This window comes from Taudactylus pleione, unplaced genomic scaffold (genome assembly GCF_031769625.1).
Source record: "Taudactylus pleione unplaced genomic scaffold, aTauple2 ptg000687l, whole genome shotgun sequence".
Taxonomy (NCBI): Eukaryota; Metazoa; Chordata; class Amphibia; order Anura; family Myobatrachidae; genus Taudactylus; species Taudactylus pleione.
In genome coordinates, this window is record NW_028285089.1 from 325116 (window position 1) to 339634 (window position 14519).

At 42.8% G+C, this 14519-nt stretch overlaps 1 protein-coding gene across 2 annotated transcripts in view; it reads left to right on the top strand.

Moving 5' to 3' along the window:
- CAMKK1 (calcium/calmodulin dependent protein kinase kinase 1) overlaps nt 1–14519 on the top strand; it is a 315340-nt gene that overhangs the window by 272655 nt on the left and 28166 nt on the right. For both annotated transcript variants that reach the window (XM_088456133.1, XM_088456134.1), the window contains exon 15: nt 11904–12004. In XM_088456133.1, the coding sequence (XP_088312259.1) occupies nt 11904–12004 (101 nt within the window). The remainder of the gene's footprint in view (nt 1–11903; nt 12005–14519) is intronic.

A 14519-nucleotide genomic window follows, 5' to 3' on the forward strand; every position in this document is an offset into this window, starting at 1 on the left:
TCATATTCCACAACAGTGGTTTCTTGGCCTTCATAGACTGGTGAGAGATTTTGTGTGGGGAGGACGGAGACCCCGTTTTAAACATGACATTCTGTTTCGGCCAAAGCACTTAGGAGGGTTTCGACTCCCCCACTTTCCTACATACTACGACGCCATCATGCTCGGTAGAATACTTGACTGGTTTAGATTTGAGGACGACAAGCAGTGGGTTATCTTGGAAAATAATTCCCTCCCAATTTCTATATCGACATATCCTTGGTTATACAAAATTTCCAATTTATCTCATCCCACTATTGGCCCTACATTGACACAGTGGAATAAGCTACGGAGACAGCCCTGTATTTCCTCCTTGTTCTCACCCCTGACCCCACTATTTGAAAATCCTGATTTTCCTCCAGGTTTATTAACAGCTAGTTTTAAAGTATGGTTACAGTTGGGGGGAAGCACGGGTGTGCTGCCTTTTTGTGAATTACAGTTGGCATGGTCCTTGCCAAGCTCTGAGGTTTGGCGCTACCTACAGTTACAACATTTTGCCCAGTGCAGAGACCTTCGAGTGGCTAGTGGCAGATCTTTAACCACTTTTGAGAACATGTGTCGGGCGTCTACACGTCCGCCACACTTTCTCTCCAAAGGCTATAAACTCCTGATTGAGAACTCTTTCTCAACCCTGCCCAAATTCACAGGAGATTGGGAACGTGAATTGCAACTTCAATTAAATCCGAAGGATTGGCAGAAGTTTTTTCTTACTACCTTCTCATGTTCTGTTAGTTATTCAGTAATAGAAACCCAATTCAAGGTCTTGTCCCGTTGGTATCGATGTCCCCTGACCTTGCCTAAAAAATTTTCCCCAACATGTCTAACCGCTGTTGGAGATGTAATCAAGAGATAGGTTCCCCACTACATGTATGGTGGGACTGTTCAATTTTAAGACCCTTTTGGAAGAAAGTTATTTCTCTGTGTGATATACTTTTAGGTGGAGACACACCCACTGATCCCTCCTTTTGGTTATCGAACCTATTTCCCGGTTCTATAGCGGCTTATAAAAAGTCTCTGCTTAAGCATCTTAATAGTGCTGCCAAGGCGGTGATCCCTGTCCTCTGGAGGTCGGTTGTTCCACCCACCATACATGAACTTTTTGATAGACTAGATCTCTATATGAGCATGGATGATCTCCTATTGGGGGTGGAAAGAAATGAAGAATTTAATGCTGTTTGGGGCCCATGGCTTGATTTCAAGTCCTCTGCAACCTTTGCCACGTTGTGCAATTAATTATAAGACACGCTAGATGCTGCAAACATTTTTACTAGATGAGATCATTGTTGCTATACCCCCCCCCTTCCCCCCACTGTTCCCTTTCCCTTCCTCCCCTCATTTGTGTTGTCTAATGTTTGATGTTTCGATTTTTATTTTTGTTGAGCTATTTTTTATGGTATTGTTATACTCATATATTTCTGTATGTGTATGAGGTTATTTTGATTGTACGATTTCTGGTGATTTGTACTGTGCTTCTTTCTTGTTTTGTTGTGTACTAAATAAAATAAACATGTATTGGGATAAAAAAAAATTAAAAATGCATTGGCTACAACAAGGGATGATACTTTTTTTTTCTGATGTCTGAGGCAAATTGGCTTTCCGTGATGTCTTAAACTCTTTAAATGGGTCGTGCAAGTATGTTCTACTATACTGCTTGTCATTTGCTACAGTATGTCTTGCATTGCATCTAGAACATTGTTTTCAGCAGCACAAGTTATGCAAATAAGTGCAACATGTTCCAACGTATACACATGTAGGGGCTGATTCTGAGTAGCACTGATCTTGTGGATTTCAGCGTACTGCACTGAAAAACATTGGCTTCTGCACTTGGCCTGGTCAGGTATGCGCACACGGACGGAGATTACTGACTCATACAGATTGATATGACCGTCGACAGACCACACTATCTGTGGAATGGGCATTTCTGGTTGGCGACAATGCGATTGCACTGAACTTTCATCTCGTGGGAGTGTCAGATGACTTCCGTGCTCATTCACAGTATGCGGACAGAGGTTTCCTGTTTCAGTCGGATCTTTTGCACCCAATACGGGACTTGTGTAAGTCCGGATACTAATGATGATGGCAGCGGACATAAGAACTGGTTCGGCTTTCACATGCAGTCGCTTAGATTTTTACTATACAAAGGCGGATTTGAGATTACCATATTGAAGCCAGCAGACACCGGCAGCCAGATGGAAAAGTGGAAGCATATGCGTTCCAATCAGAATCAGCTCCATAACATGAACTCGGGGCAGAACTATAGGGTGTGCAGGAGTGTGGCAGCCTTATTGCCTCTAAACACTATGGCCAGTCTTAATGATCTTTGATTCTTATGTTACTTATATTTGTAAAGTAACTGCCATTTGTCTTATTATATGGTAATGTGCCAAGTATGGTTCCTTGTCATCACTTGTGCTGTTAATGACAATAAAGTATTCTATTCTATTAGCCGCGGTAATTTGCCGTAGCTAATTGATCCGGCAATTAGCCCAACACGCCGGCACTTTTTGGGGATTGTGTTTTATCTGCCTCCGAAAACAGTCCCATATTCGTTGCCACGATTGCGAAAACACAGATTTCACCTGTGTGTTTTTGGACTAAAATGGGTAATTTTTCTCACACAAAAAAAGGGCTCTAATTGGATATCACGTTAAAATTCACGTTAAAAGCCTGTTTTTTTCGGGAGAAAAATTACGTGGCTAATAGGATACCAGCCAAAGAGTGACTTCGGAATAGTATTGGACTGCTCAGAAGAGGCCGGGGAAGCGAGAACAGCATTGTCGACCTCCTACCATGATTTTGTTATAGAGCCTGGGGTACACTGTTCCTCCCCAAAAGCAGAAATCCACAGTTTAGCTTTTATGATGATGATAACTATTATAATATTGTGCTTAACTGCACAAATTATTTTAAGTCTTTCAGTAACGGGTGGTAAATTGCTTATCAGAAAATGCTCTTTTTGAAACCATTAATTTCCTATGGGAAGGATCTACACAGGCAGTTTTGGTATCAAATATTAAATTTCTCAATTTGATAACGTTACTAACTTCAATTTACTATAAATAGATCGACTAATTGCTCATTTATGTATTTTTTGTTTAATATTTGGGCAAATCTGTACAGTAAATCTACTTCAGTGTACTTACATTTCAGAGAGATTAATCTATAGTGCTTGATTGTGCAAAATAGCGTAAAGAATCCGTATTTTCTGTTTCATTATTTGAGATTTACTCCAAAATCTCCCTTATAGTTTAGGCCTTGCCAGATTTTGGCACTAATTCAGTAGTACTTGGAAAGCTCTCTGCGCGTTTAAAAAATGAACACATTGTTTATTAGAAGAAAATTATCTAATAAACATCCATCTGTGCACTGAAAATTAAGCAGCCAGCTCTATTACACGAGCAAGATTTTTAACACTAAGCTCCGCTAAAATTTGTTAGTGCAAGACTTGGAGTGATGTTTTTATCCCTGAGCTGATTTGGTATAACTTATTAACAGCTATTCTTATGGCGCCTACATATAACGCAGCCCTTTATAGAGAATATATAATTAATCATTCACTTCAGTCCCTACTGCAGTGGAGCTTACATATAATGTAATAGTTTGAATCCCTGTCTCACTGCTGCGCTTGCTCCCATGTACAAAATTAATATATTTATTGCTTCTAGTTGTTAAAATACCATTCCATCATCTCATAGCTGTGGGCCCTTTCATTAATATGGATTTGAAAATCAATAATCCAAAATTATTTTCAACATGAGCCTCACTACTGTAGCTATCCATGAAACCCTTCCTTACACAAAAAGGGTGTTTATAAACTGCAAAAGTATTTCTGCTGTAATAGAGCAGGAAGCTCACCCACAAACTGCAGGCGTTCCTTCAGGAACGCCTCAGTTTGTCTAGCCACCCCCCCCCACCCCGCCTACAAAACGGGGCGAGTTGTCGATCAACATCGACAGCCGCCCCGTTTGTAGCGAGCCCTGGAGCGAGAACATTTCTCTCTCGCTACGGGGCTTGAGCGGGGCTGAATCATGCCCTAAGCCATTAAATACAGGCAGTAGGGCCATCCTGCTTGAGCTGAATGTTATTGTTCCCGATGTGGGCTCCATTCCAGAGCATTGGAGCAAGTCCGGGAGTCTGGGGGAGCAGCAGAAGAACCTAGCAGTGCCCTGGACATATATATGTACATATTGGTCTCCTTATGCACTGGATAGTGTATTATTATACAGTATTAATAATTGACCTTATAGATGGTCTACATCAGTGCACCCCTAACAGTACATTTTTTCCAGAGCTCCTAGTTAATGCACAGGTGCAGTTATTTATGGCTGACACATGTTAAAAGATCCACAGGTGGTGCTAATTATTTCATTTGTGATACTGAGAAGAACATGCAGCATTAGTAATATTCTGTTATATTAATATTTTTTATTGTGGTCATGGTGTTGGCTGGGAGGGGGGTTTCCAGGCAACCGGAACCCCCCCGTGCATTTGCCTGTGAGCCTTCAAATACCTAGTTACACCCCTACTCAGGGCCCAGATGTTAGCATATGCAGGGCTGCAGAAGTTTGACTATTTCTGTAGTCCATGTATAAGGGATGTAGTTAGCAGACCGGCGGACGGCATGCCGCCGGTCTGAATCCCGACGCTGGAAGTCCGACACATGACTTAAGATAGGTGTCGAAATACCGACGCCTATCTTAATCCCGATGCTGGAACACAGACAGACGCCAGCCCGAACCAGGTAAGTCTTGGGCATCTTAGCTGTTAGCCGCGGAGGGTGGAGGGTTAGGTTTAGGTACCATAGCGGGGTTAGTGTTAGGTTCTGGGGGGGGGAGGTTAGGGTTAGGCACCCCTAGGAGAGGGTTAGGGTTAGGCACCACTAGGGGGGTTAGGGTTAGGCAGTAAGGGGGGAGGGTTAGATTTAGGCACTGGTGAGGGTTAGGCTACAAGAGGTTAGGGGGAGAAGGGGGGAGGGTAAGTATACTTACCCCAACCCCTGTCTGGATACCAACCATCGGTATGCCGCTGTCGGTATTTTGACAGGAGGCATCCCGACAGCCGACATTACATATCGATTCCCATGTATAGAACCATCTTACTGAAACCGGAAGCACTTACAGGAAAAGGCTTTGTTTTTATGGACAATAATAAGCGTTAGGCACTTTGCTCACGTATTAGATTTGTGTACGTTTTATGTAAAAAAAATTATTAAAGTGATATATATATATTTTTACTCCATTTACATAGATTTTTTTATACGTATCTGTACATATATATCGAATGTAGCGCTACTACCTTGCTCAAGTGTTTTTGGAGGATTTACAGCATGTTCCTCCCAATGTTAGGCTACAAATTTTAGTTCTGCAGGAAAGAACATTTCATTCAATGTAATATATTTTGCCAAAAAAAAACAAACAAATGTGATAAGGACTTCCCTGTTCACTCATGATCTATTAAAGCTGAGTGGTTTCTAAGAAAAAAAATTATTTAAACCAATTAATGTGGCAATCCAAAAATGTTATGTTGGACATAAATTAACAGAACAATTCTCTGTTCCCTCCTTTCCCTTTATCAGGTTTCTCTGCCATTCAAAGAGTTAGTTTAAGACAAATTTTTAAGTCAAAGGTTATTTGTATTATTTTTATATCTGCCCTCCATCAAATCCAGTGATGGAAAGTACCATCCAATGCCAACATCAAAGTCTTCCATATGCTCTCTGCTGCTGTTTAACAGCAAGCAGCATTAGGGCCCATTCACTATTGAGACTGGAGAGACATTCTTCAGGTTATTGCAGCTCTAGAGAGAAAAGTGCAGAGGATCTCCTAAAAGCTGTGCCTCCTAATGCTTAGCATACACTATACAATTATCTGGCAGATATCTGTCCAATCTGGCTGGTCGGATTGAAATCTGGTAGTATATGGGAGCAAATGACAATCGAACATTTGTTCACAAACACTGGAAAACAGACAAAAATGGACGTTCAGCCAAATTGGTTAAATAAAACAAATTTAACCAATTTGAACAATCTGTTTTCCAGTGTTTAATACCATATAATCGATTGTCATTTGCTCCCATACATTACCAGGTTTTCATTCCAACCAGCCAGATTGGACAAATATCTGACAGATAATTGTATAGTGTATGCCCAGCATTAGTGAAGCTGCAGCAGCAAATTATTTGTTAAATAATGACCCAATGCATTATTATATAAATGGACAGCAATGAGTTCTCGTTAACCCAAACCCATTGCCAAGTATCTGCTTTAGCCAATGCCAGTCTCGCTCTCATTATCTATAAATATTTAGCATACCTCCCAACATTTCCAATGAAGAAATTAGAGCAAATTAGGCCATGTCCCTGATTATTCAAAATCACCGCAGCCCATTGAAGGTTGTGACTATTTCTAGACATGGGAAAAATCTAGAATGTTACAGATGTAATATAGTGCCGCCAAATATACATTCAGAAATGAGATGTATTCTGTTTAATAAAAGCTGTAAAATGTAAGCAAAATATGCTGACCTGCAGTGATTGTTTCCTTCATCATACTTTTCTTAACCTCTATCCTTGCTTCCTATATATGTTGAAGTGGCACAGACGGTGGGTTCCTGCATACTATTACCTGTGATGATTCCTATTCATTATACTGAACTGAGGACCCTTAGTTATATCCCTGTTCATATTTTTTTTTAACATACATTTCTGTAATAACGAACCTCATATTTCTATATCAATGTTTGCAGAGACTTGTATTTGTGCTAAGAAATCTGTTCACATACCCATCCATTTATAGTTCGTGGTAATCACATTGCAGGACGACAATGATAATTTATCATAAATGGGTAATAGAGCATTTGGTTTCCATGGCAATATGCTAAATTTGGTCTATGCATTACCATTTGAAGAGTAGTCCTCCTAAAATGCAATAAGCAATCAAGCTGAATAGGTGATCTATATTAATTAGGACATAGAGTTTCCCAGTAGGTCAAAGCTAGTGCTATTAAGTATGCAAATTTAATTAAACTATTTCTCTCCGTGGAAAAGACTAATGACCTATATTTCATTTTGCTACATATTTCAATGGCATATCATTTTTTTACTTGATGTATTTCATTTTCTGCAATTGTCTGTGCTAGCAGGTATTTTCAGAAATTAGTATGTAGTGAGGTCTAAAAAAGATGTCTACATATAAATCTTAAGGCTTACTTACATAGATCCTGTGGTTCTTATTCTTAAAGAAGAACTCTTATCAAAATGTACAGTTTAGTTCTAGGCTTAGGTTACAGTGCTTTGTTTTATGGGACTCTTTGTACTGCTACCACTGGCAGGGCCGGTGCAAGGTTTCTTGGCACCCTAGGCATTTCTTCAGCCTTACGCCCCCCTCTGCCCCCATCCTCAATAGCTACACAAGCTCTTATACAGTGCCCCCAATAGTGGCCCCCCTATGCAGTGCCCCCTGTAGTGGTCCCCCCCATGCAGTGCCCCCTGTAGTGGTCCCCCCCATGCAGTGCCCCCAATATAGTGCCCCTTATACAGTGCCCCCAGTAGTAGTTCCCCACCTATGCAGTGCCCCTTATATAGTGACTCCAGTAGTAACCCTCCCTATGCAGTTCCCCCAGTAGTGGTCCCCCCGATGCAGTACTCCCAGTAGTAGTCTCCCCAGCAGTATTCCCTCCCTATGCAGTGCCCCCAGTAGTGGTCCCACCAGTGCAGTGCCTCCAGTAGCAGTGCCCCTAGTAGTAGTCCCCCCTCCCAGCAGTAATCCCCCCCATATGCAGTGCCCCCAGTAGTAGTCCCACCAGCACTGCACCCAGTAGCAGTCTGCCCAGGAGCAGTGCCCCCCCAACAGTAGTCCCCCAGCAGTACCCCTAGTAGTAATCCCCCTCTATGCAGTGTCCCACCAGTGTGCAGTGCCCCTAGTAGTACCCCCATCAGTGCCCCTAGTAGTACCCCCATCAGTGCCCCTAGTAGTAGTCCGGTCTTCCCCCCCCACCCAGACACACACACACACGGGAAAAAAAAAAAAATCCTTGACTTACCTTAATCCCCGGTCCGGCATGCTCCTCCTGGGCCGTCCCACTCTGCATGATGGGAGAGACGTCATGAGATTGAACTGGACAGCCATTATTTACTGATTCCAATATTCAACTAAGGCCCTATTCAATTTGAGGCGTTAAGTCCGGATCCGCGTAAAGTTACCGCCGATGACTTCATTATCGCCTGTTTTGGTTTTACCCCGTATTCAATTTGAAAGACTTTCCGTCTAGGCGGAAAGACAATGCAATGTAATAGGCGGTAAAGTATTGCCTATGAATGGCAGGCGGAAAAAAGTGCAGAATTGGGGTTTTGGGGTGCAACGTTGCGGGAACCCCCGTGCAGCCTTCAGAATTGACTTTGAAAAATGGGCCTAAAAAAAAAAAATGTTTGGGTACAAACTTAAAAACTATCGAACTTGACTCTGGAGGGGTCCCCAAGTATGCCCCAAGTGTTTTTTTTTTTGCAGGTGTTTGCGGCAGGTGGATTTTTCGCGATTTTTTTCAAGTTCACTTTTTCTACTTTAAATATGCTGACCCCCATTTTCAAGTACCCCAAATTTGCTGGGATAAGTTATTTTCTGGAAAAAATACTCCTAAATACTATTCTGCATCAGGTATAGAAAAACGCTATATAGCAGCTATTGAGCCCATTTAAAAACACCAAATACCTTCAGCGAGCCAAATCGGGAGGTACCATAGTGAACCCCCATGTCAGAGCATCATTTGGGGGGTGACAGGCTGATTTCCCCAAAAATGACAGTACTTTCCGCTTGTTACAGTATCGCTGGGTGCCGTTTGCGCGTACTTTGAAATTGAACACGGGGTAAAGGCTGGACGGCCGCGATACTTTACCGCCTACAAAACAGGCTCAAATTGAATATGGCTCTTAGTAGTAATTTTATTAAAATTCTTTATATATAATTTCATCACTAAGTACACAATAAAAGCGCACATTTTCTAACAGTGACAATGAAATGATATACACAGTATCCTTATACAAAGGGTTTTTTTATTTTAATGAAATATTTATTCTATGATACATTGATCATTATAGTGTTCCATCTGCACATTTGGCAGATTTTGCGTATATACACAAAGAGGTACTTAGCAAGTGAGTCCTTTGCTTTACGTTCTCACAGATAGTGCCTGCTAGGATCCCTTAATATCATTGGAAATCTTGAACTGTAGAACTTGCACGCTCCTTACATGCATACAGTACAGTATATACAGGGTTATTGGCTTGCTTGTTAATGTAAAGGTCACGGTTTCCAAACGACTCCAGTTTCTGACATTAGGGTAAATTACACCATCAATAATTGGTCAAAATGAGGGATTACAATACAACCCTTGTCATACTCACACTGGTAACTGCCACCACATAGTGAAAAAGACAACTATGAGCCTATGCCTTAATGACACAATGGCACAAATCTGCATCAATTAGCTTACTAGCTAGTGTTTTCCTTACCCACAATTCATAAGGTTACAGTAGCAATCTGAAACTGGGTACACACTATACCATATATTGGCCAATGATATAGGCCTTCATTCAGAGTCGATCGCTAGATACAAGCGGTCGCTCTGAATGAGGGCGCCCGCTTGTGGTGTGAAGTGCGGCCTCCTGGTCGCTAGCTAAGCTGTGGGTTACCACCCACAGCTCTAGCAAGCGACCAGGTTGATGGTCGCGATGGTCAGGACCATCGCGATAATCGGGGCTTGCAACGAGACCCTAAGGTTGGGTCTCGGCAAGCGCAAACCCCAGGGAGCTTCCTGCTCTGATCGAGCAGGAAGCTCCCCACTGACATCATTGCAGATGTCAGTGGGGCCGCCCCCAAACGGCAAGCGTTCCATCGGGAACGCCTCAGTTTGGCCGGTCACCCCCCTGCCCGCCTTCCAAACGGGGCGAGCTGTCAATCACCATCGACAGCTCGCCCCCTTTGGTGCGAGACCCGTCGCTAGCCGGATCTCGCGCATGCGCACGTCGGAGCTGGCTCCGACCTTCGCATGCCCAGTGGGCAAACATCGACCCGGTTGCGAGCGCTCAGCACTTGCGACCGGGTCTGAATAAGGCCCATAGTGTGTACACCCAATTCATTGTTTAATAAATTGTGTGATTGCATCTTTACATCTGATGTGCTGCGCGTCAGATGGGATTATGGGCCGCACATTGCGATTCGCTAACGTTAATACTGTAACGATATATTGTGTTGTCATACGGCAGATCGTTCAGTGTGTTAAGTGAGCACGATATATATATTGTTACATTGTATCGGGCTGTCGCAAGATCGACTTATCGTTCAGCTGTATACCCAGCTTAGCTCTTCTAAACAGGCAATGGATCTGTTAGCAATAAGGAAATCTACTTATTAAAATAGAACTTAATATGCATAAGGCCTGATTGTGAGTCGCACACAGATGCGGGTGCATCTTGTGCCGTGTCTAAAGGCCCCATACAAGGTGCGATTCAAAGTTGGTAAGATGTGTTGTACGATTGCCCTTGAAATTCTTCCCTTGAAATGTTTCATAAGATGTGGTCAAATGGTGTTCGATTGATCATTACGATTATAGGATAAGATGCACAGAAGTGTATCACATGTACTCAAAAGATCGTACATCTCTTTGCAAAACCAGCTGATCTGCGATCCAACTAGAGGACGGCGGGGACGCGCATTGGGTCGCAGAAGACACAAAAAACACCTATTTTCATAAGATTGGTCTGTACAACCCGTTGAAACTGTTCATATCAGGAAAAATATCTAACCGTGTATGGGCACCTAGTCTTTGCAGCTGAATTTGCGTCTTGCTGCGGACACATCCGTCTTGGTTCTACTTTAGACTCACCATGGGATGCACCACCGAAACTTACACCAGCCCTATGGCAGGTGCTTCTCCATATAAACATGGCCTCCTGTGTGTGCGGTTGTGCGTCTTTGGAGCTCAGCCGTAACACGCCCACATCTGCTTAGCCATCCCCGTCACAGAAACGCCCACTGAATTCCACAGCACCTGCTTCTGTTCTGCGTCTCTGCGCTCTAACAATCGTAACGCATGTGCTGCACGACTCAGATGCATGTGCAGACTTAAAACATCGGCCAGCTGCGTGCAGATAAAAAATGGACATACACATACAAGAGCAATGCAAAATAAAAGGGATTAGGAAAAGCAGAATAATCACCTTACACAAGGCCACTGAGAAGGTTTGCATGCGGCTGGCTTGGAAGGACTTACCCAGTGTGACCAGCCTGAACAATGGACAAAACATTTAAAGATTGATTTATTTTTTTTAACTTTCCTTAATGCACGCTCCCCTTTTAGGATAGACCCCTCAGGAAGGGATCATATAAAGGCATCTCTCTTTCTCATCAGGCTGCCCCCCATTGAGTCTGCAGCCAGAAAGTCTGGTAACATCTCCTTGTCTTTACTGGAAAACCTATGTAAATCGGTAGCACATATTTACAGTATGCAAGGGGGACGATAGGTTAGTAGATGAGACACTCAGATTGGTGTATCTATGTCATACAAATGTCAAACTGCCTTCTTGGTGCAATAAGTCAATTAACCTATATTCCTTCCTGACTTCTGGGAGGAAATCCTTTGTAGACCTTCATCCCCTAATGTTATCCATTGCTTTGCCTACAGATGCAGAGTTCCATTATTATAGTCTACATTAATTCACCTGAGTAAACTAAACTTTTACCATAGGCTGGGCCTCGTGCTTCACAGCAACATAGTCATCTTACCTTAGTGTCAGTCACATATGTGCTAATATTAAACCAATACTTGTTATATTTGTGCACACGTTCTTGTACTGACGCTATTACTGTTTTGCAGATCTTAGTGAAAGCAATGCTGAGGAAACGCTCATTTGGAAATCCATTTGAATGTGCAAGGAGAGAAGAAAGATCAATGTCTGCTCCAGGAAGCCTTTTAATGTAAGTAAACAGAACAATAGATTGTCACTGTATCATTATGCTGCATAAACAAATTAGTTTAATGTGTTCTACATCTTGTAATGTTTTAATGTTTATGAACATGCAAGGTGCCTACTGAGGGGAAGCAGAAGGGGCTGTTGTGATGGAGTTATGTGAGCCTGAGAGAGATGAGCAAAAATGTCATCCACATATTGTATCATAGAAGAAAAGGCTGTTTCTCAGAGGTGCTAATTCCGGCAATACAATCTTCAAGTCCCTCTTGCTATATCATTCTACAGAATAGGCCAAATTATGATGGCCAATACGCCATCATAATTTCTCTTTACAGCAATATGCTGTTTATCTGACAGGGTAGCCTAGTTTATATACCGTATATACTCGAGTATAAGTCGACCCGAATATAAGCCGAGGAGGTACCTAATTTTACCACAAAAAACTGGGAAAACTTATTGACTCGAGTATAAGCCTAGGGTGGGAAATGCAACAGCTACTGGTAGTAATCCCCCCTCTGGTACTGTCCCCCCCAGTAGTAATCCCCCCTCTGGTACTGTCCCCAGTAGTAATCCCCCCTCTGGTACTGTCCCCAGTAGTAATCCCCCCTCTGGTACTGTCCCCAGTAGTAATCCCCCCCTGGTAGTGCCCCCAGTAGTAATATCCCCCCCTGGTAGTGCCCCCAGTAGTAATATCCCCCCCTGGTAGTGCCCCCAGTAGTAATACCCCCCCTGGTAGTGCCCCCAGTAGCAATATCCACCCCTGGTAGTGCCCCCAGTATTAATCCCCCCCCTTGGTAGTGCCCCCAGTAGCAACATCCCCCCTGGTAGTGCCCCCAGTAGCAACATCCCTCCTGGTAGTGCCCCCAGTATTCCCCCCCTCCCTGGTAGTGCCCCCAGTAGCAACATCCCCCCCCTGGTAGTTCCCCCATTATTAATCCCCCCCTCTGGTAGTGCCCCCAGTAGCGATATCCCCCCCTGGTAGTACCCCCCGGTAGTAGCCCCCCCAGTAGAAAGAAATGTAAAAAAAAAAACACTTACCTGTAACCCCGCTCCTGGTCCCGACGCTGCTACAGGCTCCTCCGCCGCTTTGCATAATGGGAGAGACGTCGTCATGACGACGTCTCTCCCATTACCCACTGCGGGAGCCGGAAGATGGCTCCCGCAGTGGGAACAGCAGTAGCCGCTGAGAGTCTGACAGACTCTCAGCGGCTGCTGATTACACCAAACACATAGCTGCCGGCTCCGGCGGCTGTGTGTTTAGCAGTGTGTAGCGCTGACCGAACTCCGTCCGGTCAGCGCTACACACGCGGTGCAGGCTGTGTCACAGTGACACAGTCTGCACCGCGGCCCGCATGGTACGCTACTCATCAGCGTACCATGAGGGCATGACTCGAGTATAAGCCGAGGGGGTGCTTTTTCAGCACAAAAAATGTGCTGAAAAACTCGGCTTATACTCGAGTATATACGGTACTAAGTTGAATACAATTCTGTTATTTTGCCTATTTTAACTTCAGAACAAAGCTTTATACCTTATTGATGTTTGTTTCACTCTATAGAGACCATGGGGTAAATTTCATAAAAGTCGATTTTGGTTCCATTTAAAATCGACCCAAATAGAAACAACATCCCCCACAAAATCAACCGTAGTGTTTCTATTCAAAATAGATAATTTACTAACAGTCGATTTTGGGCAGCATTCTGATTTCGATAGTGTATTGGTTTCTATTTGAAGTTCTATTTGAATTTCTAAATGTGTTCTTTTCACCCTCAATAGAACCCAAGGAGACACAAAATTATACAAAAGCATTCTTATTGGCCAAAACATGTCACATGCACTGTATTACCCACAAACACCTTAATCCCAGTGCTAATTTGCATATCCATGATATTTCAAAAGTCATTGCTATGCCTTTTAAATGCCTGATTCATAAAGCCAGAATGCCCCAAATGCTTCTCGCCCATGTTTTTCCATCATATTCAATTTTCAGACAATTCTACATGATTGAAAACCAAATAGAACTGTTTGTGATTGATTCTATTGAATATGGTGATTTTGGGTAGATTTTTGGTCGTTTTTTCAAATCGACTGTTAGTAAATAAGATTTTCCTACTGATGGCTATGGGGAAGTACCGATGGTCTCTAAATTTACCCCCAAGAATCAGAGATGGGTGTAAAATGACATTCTCCCTCCGACATTAATATAGTGCTGTAGTATTCAAATGTTAAAAATGAGATATTATTCAGAGTGTGACTTTTTATAGTCTAAAAAATTGACTAATTAACCATAAATATGAGCAATTGCAGTAATTGCATGTAGCTATAGCTAACTGCGAATCAACTACTCGAAAATGTGCTGGTTTTTTTTTCTTGATGCCTTAGCCATTTTGTTTTCACGGTATTCCATTTAATAATCTCATATCTGCTTCTTATTCATGAAACACATTTTTGCATTCTAATATTTTCAACAGTTGGAGCAAGCAAGGGAAATATTTGGAGGGCGGCCACAATGTTAACATCTACC